This window comes from Nicotiana tabacum, chromosome 22 (assembly GCF_000715075.1).
Source record: "Nicotiana tabacum cultivar K326 chromosome 22, ASM71507v2, whole genome shotgun sequence".
Taxonomy (NCBI): domain Eukaryota; kingdom Viridiplantae; phylum Streptophyta; class Magnoliopsida; order Solanales; family Solanaceae; genus Nicotiana; species Nicotiana tabacum.
In genome coordinates, this window is record NC_134101.1 from 188,830,399 (window position 1) to 188,853,144 (window position 22,746).

Here is a 22,746-nt window from a genome sequence, read left to right on the forward strand (position 1 = left end):
GCTTTGAAATGACAGAAATATCCTCAGATCAATTTTTATTTCTATGAAAGCACTCATGTTGACCGAGACGTGCCTGCTATTCCCTCTTATTGTAAGTAGTAATATAAAATAAAGAATTTCAAAAATACTGCAAAACAAAGTGACCCAACAAAAATATTAGGATTCACCGATTTAATTAGAAAGAATAAAAAAAGTAAAAAAAAGTGATAAAATCTTTGGACAAAGGAATTTTACTGAAAAAAGTAATACAAGAAAAAAAATAAAAAATAATGAACAAAGAGAGTAGAAAAAATTGATTACTAAAGAAAATAAAGTTAAGAAAAATAAAAAATACATCAAAAGATAATAAAAAATTAAAAAATTAAAAAAGAGATTACTAGTTACTAGAGAGAACAAAAAAGAATAAAAAAGAAAGAAATAAAATAATACTATAAATAAAAAATAGAAACTGAAAAAGAGTGTAAAATTTTATTAGAAAGAAAAAGATATAGTGAAAAAATAATAATAATATTAAGAAAAATAAAAGAATAAACACAAAAAAGAGAAAAAAGGGGAGGCCGTAGAGGCATAAGAAGTGAGTGGGGCAACTGGGTAATAGAATGTTCAAATGGCCATATTATATTTTTGGCTATAAAATTTTTAAGGGCTCTAGCATCTTTTTGTCATGTTTTAAATAGAGTTGGTTTGGACTGGTAGCCCAGATTTCCATTACTTCATTGTACAACAGCTCCGGATCTGACTTCTGAGCATAAACACCCAGCAAAGTAGTAGATAGCCGGGGAGATCAAGCGAGTCGGTGAGTCCCGAGTCATTTTAATCCAGTCACCGGCGACGATGGATCCGGCGAACTCAACTCTAGGGCGAATGATATTGGAGGAGATCACTCCAGTGGTCATGGTCCTCCGCACCCCTCTCGTTGAGGAATCTTCTCAGAAGAATCAACTCTCCTTCATCCAATTGCTTTCTCCTTTCTGCAATTTCAACAATATCGACGGTCAACTCCGTTTCAATACAATCTTAATGTAAATTTAATAGTAATCTTTTCGTAGAATTAACTGTTTGTGAAATGTTTTTACTTTATTGGAACAGTGCCAGTTCGAACTGCAAGTGATCAGCCTTACAGGCTCAAGAAGTTTAAATTGCGCTTGTTTTATGCTTCAGATATTCGGCAGCCTAATATTGAGGTACTTTTTCTTTGCTGAAAATAAAATTGCAATATATATTCATTCCTTACAGAAGAGTACTACTATAATTGGATTTTGGATAATTAAATGTACTTATAAAAAATGAAGAAGATAAGTGTTGTCAAAGAAAAAGTTATTTGATTGATTCTTGAAATAGTGATTGTGTGGAACAAAATGGGAAACAGGGAGTAGTAATTTTATTTCACATTACTTTAATGGAGTATTAAGCTAGTAAGCTACTAAATCATTTGCTAATGATTTCATTGCTTCTCAATCTTTATTGTCGTAAAAGTAAATTCATGTAGTGCTTCAACCAGAAGCTACTAAATAACTGAATAATAAAGTAATTGCACAGAGCTTTTATGAAATACTTCACCTTGATATGGAAGTGATGCACACAACCTTCAGTCGTGGAGCTTTGGAAATTTATGAGGTAGCATGGTACACAAAGTTGTTAGATATGTACATAATGTAGTCTTGTCCCACATTGGAATGGGAGTAGTATGTCCTTGTATAGTATAGCTATAAATAAGGACCTCTTGTATTGTATTGAACACACAATATCAATATATCATATTTTGTCCCGTGCCTTCTCACATGGTATCAGAGCTATCGTGATGCAATTACTAATGGAAAATGTTAAAGTGAAGTTCTGCACAAACTAGTAAACTTGCTGTGAAGCTTCATCCAATTTTTTTTTAATAAGGTAATAAGATTTCATTAATGAAGGGCATAAATACCTGTATACAGGAAGTATACTTAAAAAAGAGAGCCTCACAAAAAAATATGGCCCTCTACAAAGGTCACCTAATCTTCTATGCTTAAAGGAATCTCGTGGGTGCACCAAAACATAATAAGGGAAAAGAGACTACTCCTCAAATGTACAAAGTCCTTCTCTACTCCATCAAAAGCTCTCCCATTTCTTCCTCTCCAAATAATCCACATTAGTGCAAGTGGAGCAACATCCGAAGCTCTGGGTCTTCTTCTCCTTCTGAATCTCCAGTTGAACATTACTTCTTTAATCGTGCATGGCATTACCCACTGAAGACCAAATCAATCCAACACTTTACACAGGCAAGATGCAATTTTACAATGTAAAAGAAGGTGATCTACATCTTCATCCGAGCCCTTACACATGAAGCACTAACTAGCACATGCAACCCTCTTCCTCAAATTTTTAGCTGTTAGAATCACCCCCTTGTAACTAGCCATGTAAAGAAACACACCTTTCTCAGTACTTTAGGAATCCGAACCGAAAGATGAGGAAAGACTGCCTCCTCCCTACCCAGTAGCAAACCATAATAAGACTTTACGGAAAAACACCCCCCCCCCCCAACACGCACACACACACCAAAAAAAAAAAAACTCTAAGCATCATGGCTATTGTGTGGAATATTCTGTTAATGGAGCAACTCCATCAATCTCTTATTCTCTGGAACTCTACGATCTCCGAATCTTGCAAGTTCCTCCTAAATGTCAAATCCCAATGTGTTTCTCCATCTAGCAGCCTCCGTATGCTTTGAATTGACATCTTCTTTTGGCATGAAATTGTGTACTTAAGGAAAAGTGATACTCAAAATGTTACCTCCATCCTATCTGTGTCCCCAATAGCCTACTCTACTCCCATCACCAATCCTAAATGATATATTCCCAAAAAACTCTTCCCACCCTTTCAATATATTGCTCCATAAACATCATCCGTAGGGAAGTGTAATATTTTTAATCCTCCGCCCCCCTTTGAAAACCCCGTATTTCTCCGGAACACCTCCCTCCAAAGAGTATTCTCCTCATCCAAAATATAAACCATCTTTCTCTATGTTTGTACATTAGGTAAAATAAAAATTAATTGGATTTGGGTGCACTTATTGCCTTGATCCTTGGGAATTTGGAGGGTTAAATTGAGAAGAGTTGCAAAATACGTGAACTGTTATTAAACTCAAAGTTATTAGAGATGAGGAAATAAAGGGGTGGGGTGGGGTTTTGGTGGGGGTTATTGTTCAATGTGAATAGTGAAGGTAGCAAGCTGCTGAAGAAACTGTAGTATAGAAAAAAGAGGTGGGAAAGCAGCAAAGACAGAAGAGAAGGATATGAGGGCTGGGAGATTGAAACCTTTTGGGACCAATGGAACACAGTTAGTTTAACCTCAGTAACCTCACATTCTGCAAAGGCAGTTCTTACTACCCATTGGAATAGAACATTGGGCTTCATAGATAAAACATTAGGACTTAGAGAAAATCATGACTTAGAGAACTAGTTCAACCTTGATACATTTTGAGGACCTTATTAGTAAACACAAGAAAGACTCTTGAAGCTTTGGAACCAAGTTTTGACCTGATAAAGTGAAGATTCTTGAAAGCATAACAAACAGACCTATCCTATTAGGGCTCTATGTATGAACATCTTAACATGACTAGAATGTCACTCATGTAGAGTATCTTAAAAAGTGAGTAAAGTATTGCATTACTAGAAATGTCTACATCTCTTTTGGGTCAGAAAAGTTTATAACCTTTTTTTAGACAGATTCTCAAGTTTCAAGCCTCCAAGTGGCCCCTTCATTCAAAACATGCATTGGATTTAGTAAGAAATTTTCTGCGAGTAGTATTCTGAAGGAATTAGTGTTACGAAGAAAATATTGGGTTACATTCCCCCTTGATTTACTTTCTTGTCAAATTGGCCTATTCCATTCAACTTTGTTTCTGTTGAGGGCAATACGTTAAAGTATTCAGTTTATGTTCTATTTGTTGGTTTCTGCGACCTGAGAACTGAATGATGATATCTTTTTTCTTTATAAGCTTATTGCTTTAGAACTGACATGTTTTCTTCTCAAGGTTGCAAAGGAGCGGTTAAACCAAGTTATCACTGATGCTGGAGAGAAAGATCTTTCTGACTTATGTTCAGAACCTCTGGAAATTGAGACTGTGCTCAACTGTAATTTTTTTCCCACTACATTAAACTTGTTAAAGTCTTTCTCATCTTAAAAAAGAAGGATATGTGATCTCCAAGTTTATTATTAACAAAAGTGTATCAACAGATAAATCATAGGCCTAGCAAGATTACAATTCATTGTGGACAGCTAGATTTATAACTTGCGGTTTTGATACTGGCCAGTTAGTTTTTTGCTGTATTTGTAGTCCATAACCAATTGGTTTACTTTCTGTGGTTTGGAGTTAAAAGAATTTTCTGTCTGGAAGTATGGAATTTTGTTGGACTAAATCCCCGATGCTGTTCCGATGTAGCTTCGCAAAACGAGTTCCTACCGTCATGGTTCCAATATTTCAACAATGAGCTAGTACATACAGTCTCCTTTTCAGAACATGAAGCTTTTGACCATCCTGTGACATGTAAGCTGCCTTTTTTTTTCTGACACTTTCTTGAGTCACTTCCCCCACTGTACTCCCTCTTTTTCACTTCTCTTTTCTTTTTTAGAAATGAGGTTCCATCTCACTTCTCTGAATATTCGTTTCTAGCTTACAGTGCTTCTACCTCTGTGGTGATAACAATATAGGTCTTTTGGCTGTTTCTTCGCGGGATGAAGATCCCATCAACAAATTTGTTGACCTATTTAACACTAATCAGTTGCCTTCCTTTCTCAACGATGGTGCAATGGATCCAAAAATTCTAAAGCATTTTGTATTGGTACACGATGGTGAATACACCTCATTAGAAAGGTTTGATGCTCTTTCCTTCCTTCTGAAATTGTCCAATGTAATTTGACATGGTGATTTATAAAACTGAGATTGTTAACATCGCAATCACAGATCTTGAGGAGTGGAAATTGAAGTACTTTAGTAAAGCCGGATTTTTTGATCAGCATTAGTTTTTGAAATAATGCTGTTGTGAAGCAAAGGATAGATGTTTCTAGAAAGACGAGAAAGTATTTGAAAATAAAGAAACAAGTTTGTTTACTTTACTGTACTTGCAAAAAATTATTTCATTAACTTTTAGCAGTCAAAGAACTCATAGATTTATAAAGGAAACCATGAAATAAACTCATAATTCTGCTTGTATTGAATTCAAATAGTAACTTAAGATTTCCCTAAGTTGCACAAGGCCAGGGACACACAAAAATTAAAGACATTGGAAGTCCTGGGATTCCTGTGCGGGAAGAAGCTTGAAATGAGGGAAGTTAGCCATAGTCATCAAACAAGAAAAAAAGAAGATGAGGGAAGTCATACTTTATTGCCTTTGTTGGTGTGTGCTTTTTGAACACAACTGGAGTACTTTTTAGACCTCTTTGGAGACCTTATGCCTTTAATCAGATTACAGAACTTTTGATGCAAGTTCTTTTTGGGAGTTTAGACAGGCATGTCTGTTTTGAGCGTCTGATTCCTGATGCTGAATTAACTGCTAAACTCAAATACCCTAGGCATTTTAAACTGACTGAGAAGTTTGAAGCAACCTCCCTAAATAAGAATAAATGCTTTTATCTGAACCTGGAACTAACAAAACATACTTCTGTGACTGGCTCAAATAAAGTTAGTGTTGTCTCAACAAACACATAAGTGTACGTGGATGTACACAAGTAATATAGAGTTAGTATTAGTGCAGTCTCATGACGAATTGGCACTAATTTAATTGCTAAGGACAACAACTAGGATTTGTTCAAACAACTAAATCTATTGTAAGTACTAAATTAATTACAAATAGGGGTGAACATAGTTTGGGCAAAACCGAAATCCAAACAAAAAAATAGTTGGTCAAATACCAAAATTCGGATTTTTGGTTCGTTTTTTTGAATTACGGTTTGGTGTTTGGTTTTAATTTTTTGAAAAAATCGGATTTCAGAATCGCAGTGATAAATTTCAGATATCCAAAAATCTAATTTTTTTTGTACCTTATGTTTTGCCCTTAGGCCTTAACAACTAAATCAGTCAAGCATATCCATTAGACATTAGCCTAATCCCAAGCCTAATATTAACTTAAATAATTAGTAAATGCCAACAACCCACGTAAGAATAGGTTGACAATCTTTGGTACTACCCAAACTTTTCACTTATTTTAGAACTGAACTTGTAAAGGATAATGACAACTGTCTTCTTCTTATTATTATTACTACTACTACTACTACTACTACTCTATGTTTCTTCTTCTAATATCTTTTCTTATATCAAGGGTTTGCATTTGTACCTACAAAGTTACAATTACCAAATCTCTAGATGATTGTGGTGGGGATGAGAATTTATTAAGGCAAATTGACATGACTAGCATTTGGAGGTTCATTTTTTTGTTAGAAGAATAAGAAGCCCAACATATTGGTTCAAATGAAAATCCGAAATGAGCAAACCGAAATTCGAACCCGAACTCTAAAAAATCCGATTCAGACGCATTTAAACTTTACCTTAAAAAAAACCCTTAAATTTTCATAATTCAAACTGAACCCGACGTCCACCCCGAATGACAGACAAGGCGGTTGCGATGTTATGGAATTCAATATAAAATCTAGGACTGTGATTTCTCTAACACTTCATTCAACGAATTGCATCCTCAAAATCTTACTTCAGTGGATTGAGATATGAACTTTATAATACTAGCAAGTATCTTTTGAGTTGTTGACAAGCCTATCGTCCTTAACCCTCTTTCTTTATTCCTATAAATAAAAGATGCATTTTTTCGATGGAAGTACATCAAAGATGCATTAGTTTCAACTCTTAACTATGGTTTCATAAGACCATTAGGTATATACCTATCCTGAAAATCTATATCAATCAGCTAATGAGGTAGCTTTCTTGAACTTAAGTTATTCAATTCCAATCCTAGATACCCTTTTCTAAGTTCAATAATAGAATTGCCGAATAATCTGATCAGTGGTCAATCAATAAGATAAATCGAGCACAAGATTGAGTAGAAACTCTTAACATTCATTTAAGATAAGGAAGACAAATGCAAATAAAGTAAAATGTGTTGAGTTCCATCACAACACTGGAATACGTAAAATAGGTTATGATAGAGCCTGAAAGCATCAAAAGGATATCCATTAACATCTCAATTTTAATGAAAGATTTAAGAAAAAGTTCTCCTTTCCTTGCCTTCAGTTGCTTTCCAGTAAATCATGTTTCCAAACTCTTTTAGGAGCTCCTTATATACATATATATACATATAACATAGGACATGGAAAGGCTTGTCCCTTGGCCAATAGGAGGATTTATTCAAGCCCATAGTTTGAGCTCCTAGAATATGGCGCCCTTGGGGCTTTCTATTTGATTGTATGGAAAGGCCAAATGAATTGGGATTTCCATATTGATCCAGGTCATTTTCAGGCAAGTGGATCATTTGTGGTGAAGAGGATGATGTAGAACCTCATGAACATTACACTCAATCAATCTAGAGTCTTTTATTCATTTGGAAACTTTCTATCTATTCCCAAATGCACAAGAAAAGGTAGAACCTTAGAACCTTTGGGAGGTACTTTTGTTCTACTCTACTATAGCAGTTTTAGATCTGCCGGTTGCTCTCTTGCAAGTACTCGTCTAGCTCCCTCTCCAAAGACCGAACAAGGAAAGGGTTACTGTTTAGGATAGATGGATGTGGCCCAACGGCTCTTGTAGACTGAACTCTCTTCTCTTTAGGGACGCCCCCAAAAGGGGATAGAGAGCGCGCAACGGGCTTTGCAAGCATTAAAAAATCCCTACCTATACATTCCATGGCAACAGACAGAAGGCAGTTTTGTCGTCGTTTTTAATGGAAACCTAGAAAATGCTTATCAACACCTAGGAGCTGTTGTTGGAGTGCCTAGTCACTGACCAACAGCCACAACATACACCTGCTGCCTCGAACCAGGCTTTGGGCATGTGGTGCCTAGCGGTTGGAGAACTTTAGAAGCATAATTTTCCTGCTCTGAAGCACTTGGCATGTGCTAATCTTCTTTTTCTGCTTTTCAGCACCTCAGTATTGCTGAGATAGCACCTAGGTACTGCCCATCAGGTCATTTCTTGCTTCTTCGGCTCTCTGATACCTGTCTCTTGTCATTCGTTTCTTTTCCTAGATCTCGCAAGTGCTATCTCATTGTTTGAATAACTTTCACACTCAACAAGGAGCCTTGTCAGTGTTCACTGTTCAGTCACAACATGGCATTCATCACTTAACAAGTTCCAAAGCCTCTCTAAGTCATGTTGATGCGAAGTTCATCTAGTATCATCAAGGGTTTCACATTAAACTCAGTCTTGGAATGAATATACGGTACACAACTATTAAAAGGGGCACAAGAGGAGTTCCTACTATTGTAGGGCTATCATATAGTCCTTTTCCCTACTGCCTCTCAAACTATCAAAGTTGTTTCTAGACTTATGGTTTAGTCGTATTGTGGCGGTCTTTTGGTTACAAAAAGATAGAGCTCAATTTCGCATGATGTCGCTGTTAATTATATTCTGTATTTTCTACAGAGCAACAAAAACCTTGGCAGAGATGAGGAGCACATTTGGGGCTAGTTGTTGTCATTTGCTGTGTATCAACTCTTCTAAGGATGGGTCAGGAGAACATGAAAATCTGTGGGCTGCTTTTGTAATAATCTTCCTGAGTTTATCCTTTTTAGTTTTCACATCATATTTATTCGATTTATTATCTTTGTCTATTAGATGAAGTAAACAAAATTATCTTCTTCTGTCCGACAGAAAACTGATATTTCACATGGCCAGCAGTTACGCTGCTTCCTTAGCTCAGATGACTTGGATGAGGTATTTGTTCCTGAACCTTGTATGGCTGAACTTTGAGGTACTTTCTTAGGATAGCTGGTTATTAATATCTTTCTCCTTGATGTAAGTAATTATTTACTTATGCGTTGAATCGAGCAGCTGGAGAAATTCATACAAGATCTAGCGTCTAAACATATTATTCCTCATATGGAGCAAAAAATCCGTCTTCTCAATCAGCAGGTACCCCCTACCCCCCCTCCCCCCAATTTTTAAGCTGATGGTAACATGTCTGTTTGCTTCTGTAGTTTTTTGTGACTTACAGTGCTAAATTGCAGGTTTCTGCAACAAGAAAAGGTTTTAGAAACCAAATAAAGAACTTGTGGTGGAGAAAGGGGAAAGAAGATACACCAGAAAACCCAGCTGGTCCAATGTAAGTTTGCAGGCTCATCCTTTGTCTAGTTTGTTACATGGTTCTGTTTTCATTTTTCTCTTTCATGACTAATCAAAGTTTGTGGTTGCCTTTCAAGGTATACTTTCAGCTCTATTGAATCGCAAATAAGAGTTTTGGGTGATTACGCCTTCATGTTACATGATTATGAGCTTGCGTTGTCTAACTATCGTCTACTTTCTACCGACTACAAGCTCGACAAAGCATGGAAACACTATGCTGGTGTTCAGGTAGTTCTTGAGATTATGTATTGAGCTTCTATTTACTAGGCAGCAATGTACTTGTTGTAAGCTACTTTTCTGGATAATACATGGCTCTGGTACGATGCCCTTCATTTAATGAAATATGTGTCTTTTCTTGACTTGGTTTCCAAGGTGCAGTTGCTGGTCCATACTATTAGATGAGCAAAATAACTAGTGTCCAGTGAAACCTCGGTCCTTTTGTGTATTTTTGCCTGATTATGAATTCTCTTGTAAGTTCTTATGTCTATTTGGCCTAAGGAGTTATTCAATTGGCACATTCTTGAATCACAGATACATGTCTTTGAAAATATGAAGCATTATGTCTTTATTGCACGTTTTCACTAAATGCATTGGAATTGAGAAAATAGCTAAGTTGCTCGGACTCAGGTGCGGGTGTCCGATACGGGTGTGAGTCTCCTGGATCCTTCATGATCTAAATTTTAAGATTCCGGAGGTATGGATAGGGTGCGGGAATTCGGCTAAAAATAATTCAAATATCTGAAAGTAGAGTTATAAAAATATGCCTAAACTATGAGACATTATAAGGAAACTTGGGTGCTTGTAGAGTGCAGGAAAAGGACTACAAGTTCAATTACCATAAAGAATGAAGAGCATTAACATTTGAACTAAGCTAATAAGAAAACGGAGAAGCATTTTCTGATTGGAACTTGTAGCCCTTCTACGTTTCCAAAGGAGAATCCGAGAAGGAGATAAAAGGAAAGGACTGGCATAGAAATTTCTATATACAAGATATTCCATTTTCTTCCATTTCACCCTATCTTTTATTTTGATTTCAGTAATTATTGTATCTGTCCCGAGTTCCACCATCAATTTTGGTGAAAGTACCCAAAGTCAATTGATCATATCCACTACGGATCCCACACCCACACTCACGTTGTGTTTACACGGGTGCGGCACCAAAAGTTAAGAGCCCGAGCAACTTAGGAAAATAGTAAGTGCTAGCTGATGAGCTCATACAACAACAACAACAACAACAACAACCCAGTATAATCCCACTTAGTGGGGTCTGGGGAGGGTTGTGTGTACGCAGACCTTACCCCTACCCTAGGGTAGAGAGACTGTTTCCAAATAGACCCCCGGCATCCTTCCCTCCAAGAACTTCCCACCTTGCTCTTGGGGAGACTCGAACTCACAACCTCTCGATTGGAAGTGGGGGTTGCTTACCATCAGAGCAACCCCTCTTGTAAAGAAGTTAATCCTTTAGGTGCGTCAGGCAGCACTTTGTTTTTCATTTTATTTAAAATGATCTATGCTAGTTGTATCTCCAGTTGTTAATGTATTAGCTGTTTCATTAGAAGAAATGCTGGGTGCTAAGTATTGGCAAAATGTGCCTCACAAATTATTAATGGTCTTCTTCTTTCACTGCCTTACTTTGAGATTTATGAATATTACTTGGAAAGAAATGTAACTTCTGTTTCATTTAAAAAATCATTTTCACTATGTTAAAATTAATAGATCTTCTGAGTTCTATTTTACATCCATAGCTCAATCATAAAAAATGATTTGATCATAATTTCTTAAACAGTTTCTTAAAAACAAAATAATGGATGTTGATGTAAATTAGCTTCCCTCCTCTATATTCCACATTTTTGCATGGGTGACTAATTTCTTATCTTCCACCATTGCATATATAGCTTTTAAAGATCCACCCATGTAGACTTGATTCTGCTCAGGACTTGTAGTTTCTTTGGATGCTCTAAGTAGTGTTTTCCTTCTAACGAAAATCATTGTCACAATTTACTTCTAAGTTCTATGCCCTGTAAAATAAAGAACACTTGCTTTCTTATTACTCTTGTACAGGCTGAACATTAAATTCCATTTGGGTCTAGGTCTTTTACATTGTTTGGCTAATTCTGTTATGAATTGCTTGGATTTTGTTAGTACTTTATTAAAAGATGAATAAAAATATGAACTACTGTCCACCGCCTTTGCTGGATTAATGGTTTGAGCTTCAGATTGTTTGTTCTTAACTATTAAAACTGTAATAGTCTATCTTAACTATTGAAACTGTACTGGAGCATAATCTAACTCCAGTGCTGGCCCAAACCAACCTTTTATTATGATTACTATGCTAAACAGTTAGATGATTAAGATTGTCTGTTATTCTTTTCTTACTGGCGTATTCTTGATGTTTTCCTGTGGGGCTATGATTATTCATAGTGCCCCTAAGTTTGAGAATATGTTAATGATAATTTGTTCACATAACTGGTTACTGTTTGCTTCGAAATTTCCTTATTTGTTTGTTTATGACTGAATGGGCTAAAGAAAACGGAGGAAAATAGTTTCCTCTTTGGCTGACACTTGAATAGTTAAATTTGGTCTCACAACAGTGATGTTAAGTCTTTATCCTATGTAATTCCTTTTCAAATCCGACAAGTGAAATAAGATACTTCCCCTCGAGATTTGTGGAACTAATCATGCCTTTATGCCTATCGTCGTAGAAGCTGGTCCTAGGAAAGATTATGGGTCTCGGGATAGGGAGGATCCGACAGAAGTACGAAATTCGCATGGGAGGTGACACCAACCACACTCCTGGCTAGGCGCACTTTCGTCGATCCATCGCAAAGGTTCACGACGTATTCGATCGAGTTTGGAAGCAGTGTTATGAATAGCGCTCGCCTCAGGGCTAATAGCGTGAGGCGAGGCGAGGCAGTATCGCTACAGGGCAACTGTTGCATTGCGTTTCAAAATAGCGGTCGCTTCAGGGTGTGTTGCGTGAGGCGACACTGTAGCGAGTAGCGACTGTAGCGTCGCTATTTTTAAAAAAACAAAAAGAAAAGGGGCAAAACTTAAAATAACAGGTCGCGATTAGGGCTTGAGTTCAGAGCTTCTTCAACTTCGAACAAAAAACAACAAGAAAAGGTTGGAACTGCGATTAGGGCTCGAACGAAACAACTTCTTCAACTTCTTCATCTCAAATCTTGAGGTTTCTTCCAAGTGCCATCTTCTTCTTCATCAAGCTTCTGCCATTGAAAGACTAGGTATGAGCTCTGAGTTTCCTTATTTTTTTCTTCTTTCTTCTTTCTCCTTCTTCTTCTCTTCTTCTTCTTCCTTTTTTTCTTCCTCTGTTTTTTGACGAAAAGAGTAGAAACAAAGGTATGTTTTTGTGCTCTAATTTTCGAGCAAAATACAGAGGTTCTTCACTTCATCTTTCTTCTTCTCAATTTATTTTGGCTCTGTTTTGGCAAAATATAAAGGCTGCTTTGAGGCCCTTTTTTCAGAAACAGAGGCTGCTTTGAGGCCCTTTTTTCAGAAACAGAGGGTGCTTTGAGGCCCTTTTTTTGGCTCTATTTGCCTTTTTTTCAATTATTAACTTATAGTCTTACATAGTAGAATTATAGTCTTATATATGTATATAATATTTTATGTTTTTGTATAAATTGTCGCTTCACATAAAAAAGGCGAGCGCTTCGCTGCGCGCATCTCGCCTCAGTGAAGCGGGCCTTCGTCGCTAATTGTCGCCGCACGCTATCCAAAACACTGTTTGGAAGAAAAGAAAGGGGTAGCACATTATCCATGTGCAAATTGAGATGCGGTCCCGCAGAATTCGGGACCTAACAGATGTTCGGTTCGTCACATGAACTGAACGGTAATAGTCTATTACCCCTCTCACCTCGTTCGAGCTGAATTACATCCACCCTCTCACGACCGAAGGCTCCGCAACATGTTAGAGAGCTTTTAGATCCTTTGGGTAGATTTTGGAGAAATCTCCTTGATAATTTACTCACATCTATATTCCAACCTTGAGATTAACTTACCTCATATATGAATGTTTGGTACTTAAACCGTGGTACCCAACCCATCCTTAATATGGGCTCAAAAGCATTTAATAATCTTTGAATAATGCACATTTCTTTTTTACTTTTTATTTTTAGCAATGAAATGTTTTAGTATTGTTAATTGTCCCACGTCAGTGGGTATTAGGATCCTTGGTCTCTTATATGGTCTTGGGAAATCCTCACCTCATGAGCTAGTTTTTAGGGTTAAATTAGGCTCAAGGTCTATTTCTTTAACATGGTGTTAGAGTAGACAAAGGTCCTAGTCCCGATTTTCCGATGTTGGGCCCCATATTAAATTGTCCACGCTCTAGATGTCTAGCCCTGAGTGTGAGGGGTCTGTGATTGTGAAGAGTCCCACATCTGTGCTTTAAGGGATGAGTGGTTACCTTAATATGGCTTGGGCAATCCTCACCTCATGAGCTAGCTTTTGGGGTTGAGTTAAATCCAAACTCCATTTCTTTAACATGGTATTAGAGCCAGGTCCACCCAATTCTTATTTCACTCGATGTTGGGGTCCCATATTATCTTGTCCACGTTCCAGTTTCCTGGTTTGGGCATGCAACGGGTGTTAATTGTCCCACATCGTTGGATATTAGGGTCCTTGGTCTCCTTATATGGTCTTGGACAATCCTCATCTCATGAGCTAGCTTTTGGGGTTGAGTTAGGCTCGAGGTTCATTTTTTTAACAAGTATTTCTCCTTATGTGTATCTTCTATTACTATCCTCAGATTACCATTTTAGAATAAAATACTATAATGCACCTTACCTCTCCTTTTAAAATAATGAAAAGATAACATATTTACTCCGAACATATTTACTTCAGAAGATCTTAGTAAATTTCTAACTTCATGTCCTGTGGCATTAATAAATGTGTTTTCTTATAAGGCTTTAAAACACTGCTTTCACAATCATTGGTGAAAGAAATTTGCGAGGAAATAGACCTTTACTCATTATGAGTTTGACGTGTGGGATTTGGATTAGAAAACATTTTGGTTTTGGTTTTGGTTGGTTTTGTTTTAATTTTGATCCTTGGGAACAACATGTGTTTGGATTTGGTTGACAGCAACTTCTTGGGAGTAGGGGCATCAAAGCTTGCCCAACCTAGTAAAGGGGCTTGGGGATAGAGGGTTTTCTGGGGGAGAGAAAGTTTCCAGGTTGGATTTTTTTAGATCAAATAGTACTAGTTGGGTAGATAGAGGTGGTGAAATCTAACCTTTGCATCGATCTTCTTTAGCAGGGCGGGTCGCTTGAGTGTCAAAACCAAGCGGTGGTTGTTTTTCCTTGGCTTATCGAACCAGTGTATGCCCATTCCTCCTTTGATGACTCCCAGTAGAGAAAGCCTAAATGGTGGAAGAATTGGTTTCCAAAAATAGCCTTTCACTGTTTTTGGTTTTCCAGAACTGTGTTTGCTTTAGAAAACAAAAATGTTGTTCGAATAACAAATTTACCCTTCGTTTGTGCTCATAAAACAAATCTGCTTACCTTATGATGCAAGCCAGATATCGTTGCCATAGGGTTGTCTTTTTTTTTTGGGGGATAAATAGAAATTTGTTGCGATGTCATATTTGGTGCGGTGAAAGTGATTGGGCTAATAAACTTAGCTATTTGCCATTTACTTGTTATTTTACATGCAATCGTTCATGAATGTAGTTGCATATCCAATTTATTTTGGGATAAAGCTTACTTATTGGATAATGTGAAGGTTATCAAACATTTTGATAGAACTGGAGTGTTACATACATTGTACTAGAGCTAGAGTATGTTATTGGTGGGAGAACTTGAAATATCTTGGCATTTTGATGTGTTTTAAGATCGATCCAAATACTGTATTTTCCATCATATAGTCTTCCTAGGAGGGGAGATCCAATAGACACGAGAAGCAATTTAACTTATTGTTGACTCCTTTCTTTTGTTTTGATGCATATTGAATGAACTAGCTTTTTGACACGTGCAATGCACAAGTATGTCCCGTTATTTAATATACAATTTTTTGTAAAAAGAGTATTAATATTATAATTAAAACAATACTTTGAGTAAATAATTATACTTGAAAGAATAAATTATAAGTTTGCCCTGGCGATGGACGTACTGACATGCCACATCCATCCAAGGGGAGGTGCCGTGGTGTATGTTATTTGAAGATGATATTGTATTGATTGACGAGACGCGAGACAGTGTGAACGCGAGGTTAGAGGTGTGGAGGTAGACCCTGAAGTCTAAAGGTTTCAAGTTGAGCAGGACCAAGACAGAATACTTGGAGTGTAAGTTCAGTGGTGAGACTTGGGGAGGGGAAGGGGAGGTGAGGCTGGACTCGCAAGTCATCCCTAAGAGAGGAAGTTTTAAGTACCTTGGGTCTATTATACAGGGGGATGAGAGATCGATGAAGATGTCACACATCGTATTGGGACGGGATGTATGAAATGGAGACTCGCTCCCGGTTTTTGGGTGACAAGAAGGTGCTACCAAAACCTAAAGGTAAGTTCTACAGAGTGGTGACCAGGTCGACTATGTTGTATGGGGCTGAGTCTTGGCCTATCAAGGTCGCCCATGTCCAGAAAATGTAGGTAGCAGAGATGAGGATGTTGAGATGGATGTGCGGACACACCAGGTTAGATAGGATTAGGAATGAGGTTATTTGCGACAAGGTGAGTGTGGCTCCTATTTAGGACAAGATGCGGGAAGCGAGGCTTAAGTGGTTTGGACATGTGAGGATGAGGAGCACAGACGCCCCGGTGAGGAGGTGTGAGAGGTTGACATTGGAGGGCCTACTGAGAGGTAGAGGTAGGTCGAAGAAGAAGTGAGGAAAGGTGATTAGGCAAGGCATGGCGCAACTTCAGTTGTTCGAGGACATGACCCTTGAAAGGAAGCTGTGGAGGTCGAGGATTAGGGTAGTAGGGTAGGTTGTCTAGATTGTTCATACTGGTAGTATTAGTACATGCTCGCGCATTTTGTTGGTAGTAGGTTTCTATGACTACCCGTCGTTTTCTTTCTTTTTGGTCATCTTATTATCTTGTTGTTTTTATGCTGCTTTTACATGGCTTTTTGGTGTTGTCCCTTCTTGTCTATCTGTTCATTAATGTGGTGCTTATGCTTTCCTGAGCCGAGGGTCTATTGGAAACATCCTCTCCATCTTCAATAGGTAAAGGTAAGGTCTGTGTAAACACTGCCCTCCCTAGACCCTACGGTGTGAGATAATTCATAATACTGGGTATGTGGTTGTTGTTGTTGTAATGAATTGTGGGATAATACTGGGTATGTTGTTGTAATAAATTATAAGTTTGTAAGAATGATCAATATGGATCGTCGTATCTTGACTTGTTTGTTCAAGGTCAAGATGACTGGATATCGTTTAGACCTACGAAAATGAACAATCAAAGTTAAATATGGGGAGAAAAGACGTTTCTTTAGTAGTATCGTTTTCTACTTCGGTCTCCATCATAGTTTGCAGCTGTACATAATCAATTGAGTAGGTATCATTTTTTTTTTAACAAGATAACATGTATATTATTAACTATGAAAGCAGTCCTTAGCCCAAAGACTGTGCTAAGAGGAACCTGAGTTACAGGACCCCAAAAAGAACAAAAAGTTAGTCCTGTGCTAGTTTCAAAGATCCCAAGATGTCAGCTACTGAATCTACATCTTCTACTAGTGCTTCTTTGCACCAAAACTGAAACAAAAATTTACAACTCATACTGATCTTTTGTTCAGAGTTGACTATACCTTCAAAGCATCTTAAGTTCCTCTCGTTCCAAATTATCCACCAAATACATGGAGGATCATGTTCCACCAAGTCTTGTTCCTCTGTAAGTTGACTGGATCATTTCAACATGCTAGCATATCTGCAGTTGTCCTGGGCATTGCCCAGATTAATCCGTTCAAACTCATAAATAGCTGCCACAACTTGCTGGTTACTCTGCAATGTAGAAACAAGTGACTGTTTGTTTCCATCTCTCTCCTGCACATAAAGCATCTAGAGCATAACTGTATTCCTCTTTTCACCAAACTATCGTGTGTTAAAACAGTCTCCTTAACCACTAGCGATCAAAAACATGCCACTTTGAAAGGGATGTTCACCTTCAAAATGTTCTTCCAATGCCAAGGCCCAGTATGATGTAATCCAGACTTGTTTGGCACCCTATAAGCGGACTTCACCTAGAAAACTTCGCTGCCGTTTCTTTCCCACACTAGACTGTCCTCTTGTTCTGTAGTGCCTTTGAAACTTTCCAAAAGATTTAAAAGTTCAATTACTCTAGCAACTTCCCAGTCATTTAGAAGTCTTCTGAAGGTAAAATTTTTGCCGTGCTTGGGGCTGTTGCACTAAGTTGAACTAATGTAGAAAACTGTCTTTGAGAGGACCATTTCCAATCCAGTCATCATTCCAAAAAAAAAGGCCTTGACACCATTACCAACTTTTATGCTGACATTGCTTTTCAAAGCTAGCCATAAAGATCTTATATATTTCCAAACACTTGCCCCATAACTGGTAGAAATTTTTCTTGTACACCAGAGACCCTCTGCCCCATACTTCTCCTTAATTACCTGTCTCCAAAGAGCTTTTGCCTCCACTAGAAATCTCCATAGCCATTTCATTAGTAAACCTTTGTTGTGATGTATCAAATTTCTGATCCCCAATCCTCCATCCTTCTTGCTGTTTGTCAAGGTCTTCCAGTTCTCTAAATGAAAACCCCTCTTCTCCTTATTTCCTGCCAAATAAACTTTCTCCTCAATTTATCAAGTCTTTTTTCTATATTCACTGGCAAAGGAAATAAAGTCATTATTGGGGACTTTATAAATAAAGTCTTTTTTCTAAGTAGGAAGAGAATCTAAAACATTATTCACCAAGGTGACCCTTCCTCCTAATGATAGATTGTTATTTTTCTACTTCAAAAGCTTCTTTTCACACCTCTCCAGCACTCCACTCCAAATTTATTTTTTCCTCCTAAAGGTAAACCCAGGTAAGCGGTTGGTAACACCCCCACCTCACAACCTAAAACTCCAGCAAGTCTCTGAATGTTGGGGACTTCATTCACCGAGTAAATCTGTGACTTTCTCCAATTTACATGCAAGCCTGAAATTGCTTCAAAGATGGATAGAATCATCCTCAAGAGTCTGATTTGTTCCTCATCAGCATCACAAAAAATTAGAGAATCATCATCATATAACAAATGAGTGGTTTCCAGATTGCTGCTAACGTTGTTTAAAACCTTAAAACCTTTTACGATCCCTCCTGGTTAGCCTTCATGATCAAACCGTTCAGACCTTCCATTGCAATGATGAATAGGAAACGTGACAAAGGGTCACCTTGCCTTAATCCTCTTTCTGATGAAAAAATCCCTCTAGAGATCCATTTACTAGAATAGAGAACCTAACTGTGATCCATTTAATATGGTCATAAGCCTTTTCAATCTCTAGTTTACACAAAATCCCAGGAATCTTGCCTTTGATTCTCGAATCAACACACTCATTAGCAATCAAAGCAGCATCCATAATCTGTCTACCTTTGATACCTTTGATAAACGCTATTTGTTGAGAATCTACCAGCTTGTGAATCACCATCTTCAGTCTCTCTGTCAGTACCTTTGAGATGACGACTTATAGATCTGTAATCCATCAATTCCTCAGCTCCAACTTTTTTAGTGATTAATGCTACATAAGTAGCATTGAAACTTTTTTCAAAATATTCTTGAGAATGAAAATTTTGAAAAGTTTTAACCAAATATGTTTTTACCACATACCAACAATGAATGAAGAAACCCATGGTATACCCATCTGTGCTTTGTCTGGTGCGCAAGCCTTGAGACCCTCTAAGATTTCATTTTCATCAAATTCTCTTTGTAGCCATAATTCCTCTTCTTCATTAATTTTTGCGCAATCCTGGCATGCAAAATCAGGCCTCCAACCTTCCGGCTCAGTGTACGGCTGCTGGTAGAAATCCAGAATCTCCCTCTTAATCACATTCATATCACCAACTAAAGTCTCGTTAATAATTAGCTTATCAATAATATTGAACCTCTTGTTAGCATTAGCCACACTCTGAAGAAATTTGGTATTTCTATCTCCCTGCTTTAACTATTGAACTCTAGATTTTTGCCTCCAAGATAACTCCTCGTTTTTAGCAATCTGTTCCAGTTCCATATGCAAACCGGCCTTCTGTAATAATCATCTTTGTCAAGGTCCCTGATTTCTTGTGCTAAATCGAGTTCCAGGATCTTGTTCAAGCAATTTTTTTTCATAACCTCCAGATTGCCCCCTTGTGCTATGTTCCACTCTCTCAATTTGCCTTTAAGCAATCTGAGTTTCCTTGCAAGTGTTAAGTCGGGTCTGCCCTGAATATTGAAGGAGGACCACCAAATTGCTATTTTGTCTTTGAATCCCTCTGTCCCTAACCATCAATTTTCAAACTTGAAACAGGACTTATTGCTTTCCCAGTCACCACATTGTAGAGATAAAGGAGTATGATCAGAGGCAACCTTAGGAAGAACAGATTGCTTGATATTTTAGAAACAGTCATCCTGCTCAAAACAGCAACAACAACAAACTCAGTGCAACCGCAAGTGGGGTTTGGGGAAGATAATGTATACGCAGACCTTAGCCCTACCTTAGGAAGATAGAGAGGCTGTTTCTGGTAGACCTCCAGCTCAAGAAAGTAGAAACAGTCAAAATAAAGCAACAAATAAGTGCAACAACAAGGTAATAGGGTAGCGGAAGCGAATGACACAACATGTAATATAACGAACCAGGAATAAAAAGATACAAAAATTGTATTAGTACTACTGGTAAGCCTAGGAGAGAAACCCTAATTCTCGACCTCTACACCTTCTATTGAGGGTAATGTTCTCGGTGAGCTGAAACAATGACATGTTCATCCCAGTACTTATTTGGCCTACCCCTGCCCTTCCTCAGACCCGCCATGGTCAACCTCTCACACCTTCTAACCGGAGTAGCTATGTCTCGTCTCTTCACATGCTTGAACCATCTCAGCCTCAATTCCCGCAGCTTGTCCTCCGCAAGGGCTACTCCCATCATGTCCCTAATAACTTCGTTCCTAATCGTGTCTTTCCTGGTGTACCCACACATCCATCTCAGCATCCTCATTTCAACTACTTTTATCTTCCCACTCAAAAGAGAACAAAAATTTGTCAATCCTTGAGGAAGTACGTGAATTTTCTCTCTTGCTCCAAGTTTTGATTCCCCCTAGAAGTGGGGGATCATAGAGTTCTAAGTCCTCAATGAACTTAGTGAAATCCCTCATAGCTCTTGTTACCCTATAACAATCCCTCCTCTCCTCCATGAATCTTGTTACATTAAAGTCCCCACAAATAACCCATGGACCTTCACAGGCTCCTCTGGATGCAAGCTAGTTCCCACCAAACATTCCTTCTCTCGATTCTGCAATGAGACCCATATACCCCAGTCTTATGCCATCAAAATTTTTGCACCACAGAATCAAACTTGCAAGTAATCGTGTAGCCTACATTAATCACTTTTCCCTCTCCATACCCTACTATCCCACATCACTAGAATTCCTCCCCTATTCCCACTGGCCTCCAAACACCCAAATTTAACCCATCTATTTGACCATAGTTGTTTCACAAATCCCTGTACATCCCCTTCCAGCTTGGATTCTTGTAAACAATATACATATATCCGCCTTCCACTTCTCAGTTAGCAATTTAACAACTCTTCTTTAATCCCTACGATTCAATCCCCTAACATTCTGTGAAATAATATTAACCTTCATTGATAACTGCTGCATCGGATTTCCCCCTGTTCTTCGAGCTAGACTCTGGAAAATTCATGTGAAAGACCAAATTTTGAACTTCCAGACTACCTTCCTCTTTGGAGTCATGCTTGTCTTCAACATAGTGTCCTCTCTCCTTTTCTTCTCACTTGTTTTTTCTTTTTCACTTGTTTAAGTTCATTTTTTGTTTTACCATTATGTGTTGTATATATGTCGTTAATATTGTGTTGAACATAAACCTCAATTCAACAAAAGTATTGTTCGAACGACAATAGTTCTTCTAATATATGAAATATTCAACTTGACTGTTTCCTTATTTTAGATACTTCAAAAACACACTTTAAATGTGAATATGTGCAATGTCGACTGGCAAATGTTTCACGTCTTAAAGTTTCTGCTTTGTCTTTAAGAAACCATAGCTTCCTTTTTTTACCACGACGGACATATAAAGAAATGTTGTTGAATAAAAATAATATTTTATTGAAGCTGTACAGAAATTCGATTAACATATATTTTATAGAAGCTGTACAAAGATAAGAGATTGGCTTACTGAGTGAATTGGCAACATGAAATTTCTTTATGGAAGCACAATGATGAAAAGCGATGAAGCATTGATCGAAAAAAGCGTGTAGAAGAAAGAAGCCATGTTTGTCTTCCTTGTGAATAAATTGATATTGCCAAAGCTTGTCGCCTAATTAAGTAATGCTGCTGTTGGTTTTGAAAGAGTGGCAACTCTTCTGCATGCATTATTTTGTTTTCCCTTTTCCAAGAGTTAGTTTCTTTTTTTAAGTAGGGTAGTTTTAGACTTAAGAAGGGCATTAAAGTAATTTAACTCTTTTAATTTAGGGATTCATACTTTTAATGTAATATAGATACAGATATGCATACATCTATAATCAACTGGAATAATAGGAAGGACATGCATGATAGATTTCTGTTTAATTCTTTGTTTGGTTTTATAACCTTTCCATTGTGTTCTCACCTACAACCATGTTTTTAGAGGTAAGAAGCACAAATAAAAGCAACAAGGCCCATGGGGCTTGAAGCGAAAAGCAAGAAACGAAGCGCACAAATTACAGAAAATTTTAAAAATACCAAAAATGTACGGATAGAGTATTATAATGATCAAATTGCAAAGAAAATAGATAATTTTAACATCCACTTTACGAGAATGCTGATATTAATCCAATTCCTCAAAGTTGAGATTCAAAGAATCAACTCTTCTTGTTAGGATCACCTTGGTGTCCTTGTTTTAAGCGTACACTTTTTAAAAGCGCTTGGCTTCGCCCATGAAGCAGTAACCTCTCCCTTTGCATTACTTTAAAGGATGATGCGAGGGCTTTCAATAACAATGCCTAAAACAGATATCAAATCGAATTTTGTGATTACAAGCTTTTCTTGATGCATCTTGCCCTTAACGTTTTTCTACTCATTCTTTTCATATTGCAGGAAATGATGGGACTGACCTACTTCATGTTGGATCAGTCGAGAAAGGATGGTGAATATTGCATGGAGAATGCATTTACCACATATTTAGTATGTACGCATCCCTCTTCTGTGTCAGTTATATCAACTATACTCTGGTCTGTCACTTTTACTTCAGTTGTCTTTTTAGTTTCTTCACCAGCGACCACTGAAAAAAAGAAAAAAGGAAGAGAATGTATTTAACGATTTTTAATATTTCTGGGTATAAAAGTAATTTT

At 37.6% G+C, this 22,746-nt stretch overlaps 1 protein-coding gene across 4 annotated transcripts in view; it reads left to right on the forward strand.

Moving 5' to 3' along the window:
- The first annotated feature begins 598 nt into the window (after positions 1 to 598).
- The window catches only part of LOC107825691 (uncharacterized), a 46,518-nt gene continuing 24,370 nt past the window's right edge, over positions 599 to 22,746 (forward strand). For 2 of the 4 annotated variants that reach the window (XM_075245106.1, XM_075245107.1), the window contains exons 1-11: positions 602 to 994; positions 1,090 to 1,184; positions 4,013 to 4,112; positions 4,421 to 4,525; positions 4,690 to 4,852; positions 8,564 to 8,681; positions 8,792 to 8,891; positions 8,972 to 9,052; positions 9,148 to 9,242; positions 9,340 to 9,490; positions 22,493 to 22,579. In XM_075245106.1, the coding sequence (XP_075101207.1) occupies positions 8,644 to 8,681; positions 8,792 to 8,891; positions 8,972 to 9,052; positions 9,148 to 9,242; positions 9,340 to 9,490; positions 22,493 to 22,579 (552 nt within the window). In that variant the 5' untranslated portion in view covers positions 602 to 994; positions 1,090 to 1,184; positions 4,013 to 4,112; ... (1 more) ...; positions 4,690 to 4,852; positions 8,564 to 8,643. Of the gene's footprint in view, positions 995 to 1,089; positions 1,185 to 4,012; positions 4,113 to 4,420; positions 4,526 to 4,689; positions 4,853 to 8,563; positions 8,682 to 8,791; positions 8,892 to 8,971; positions 9,053 to 9,147; positions 9,243 to 9,339; positions 9,491 to 22,492; positions 22,580 to 22,746 lie in introns of all 4 variants that reach the window. The other 2 variants (XM_075245104.1, XM_075245105.1) reach the window with 2 other exon arrangements.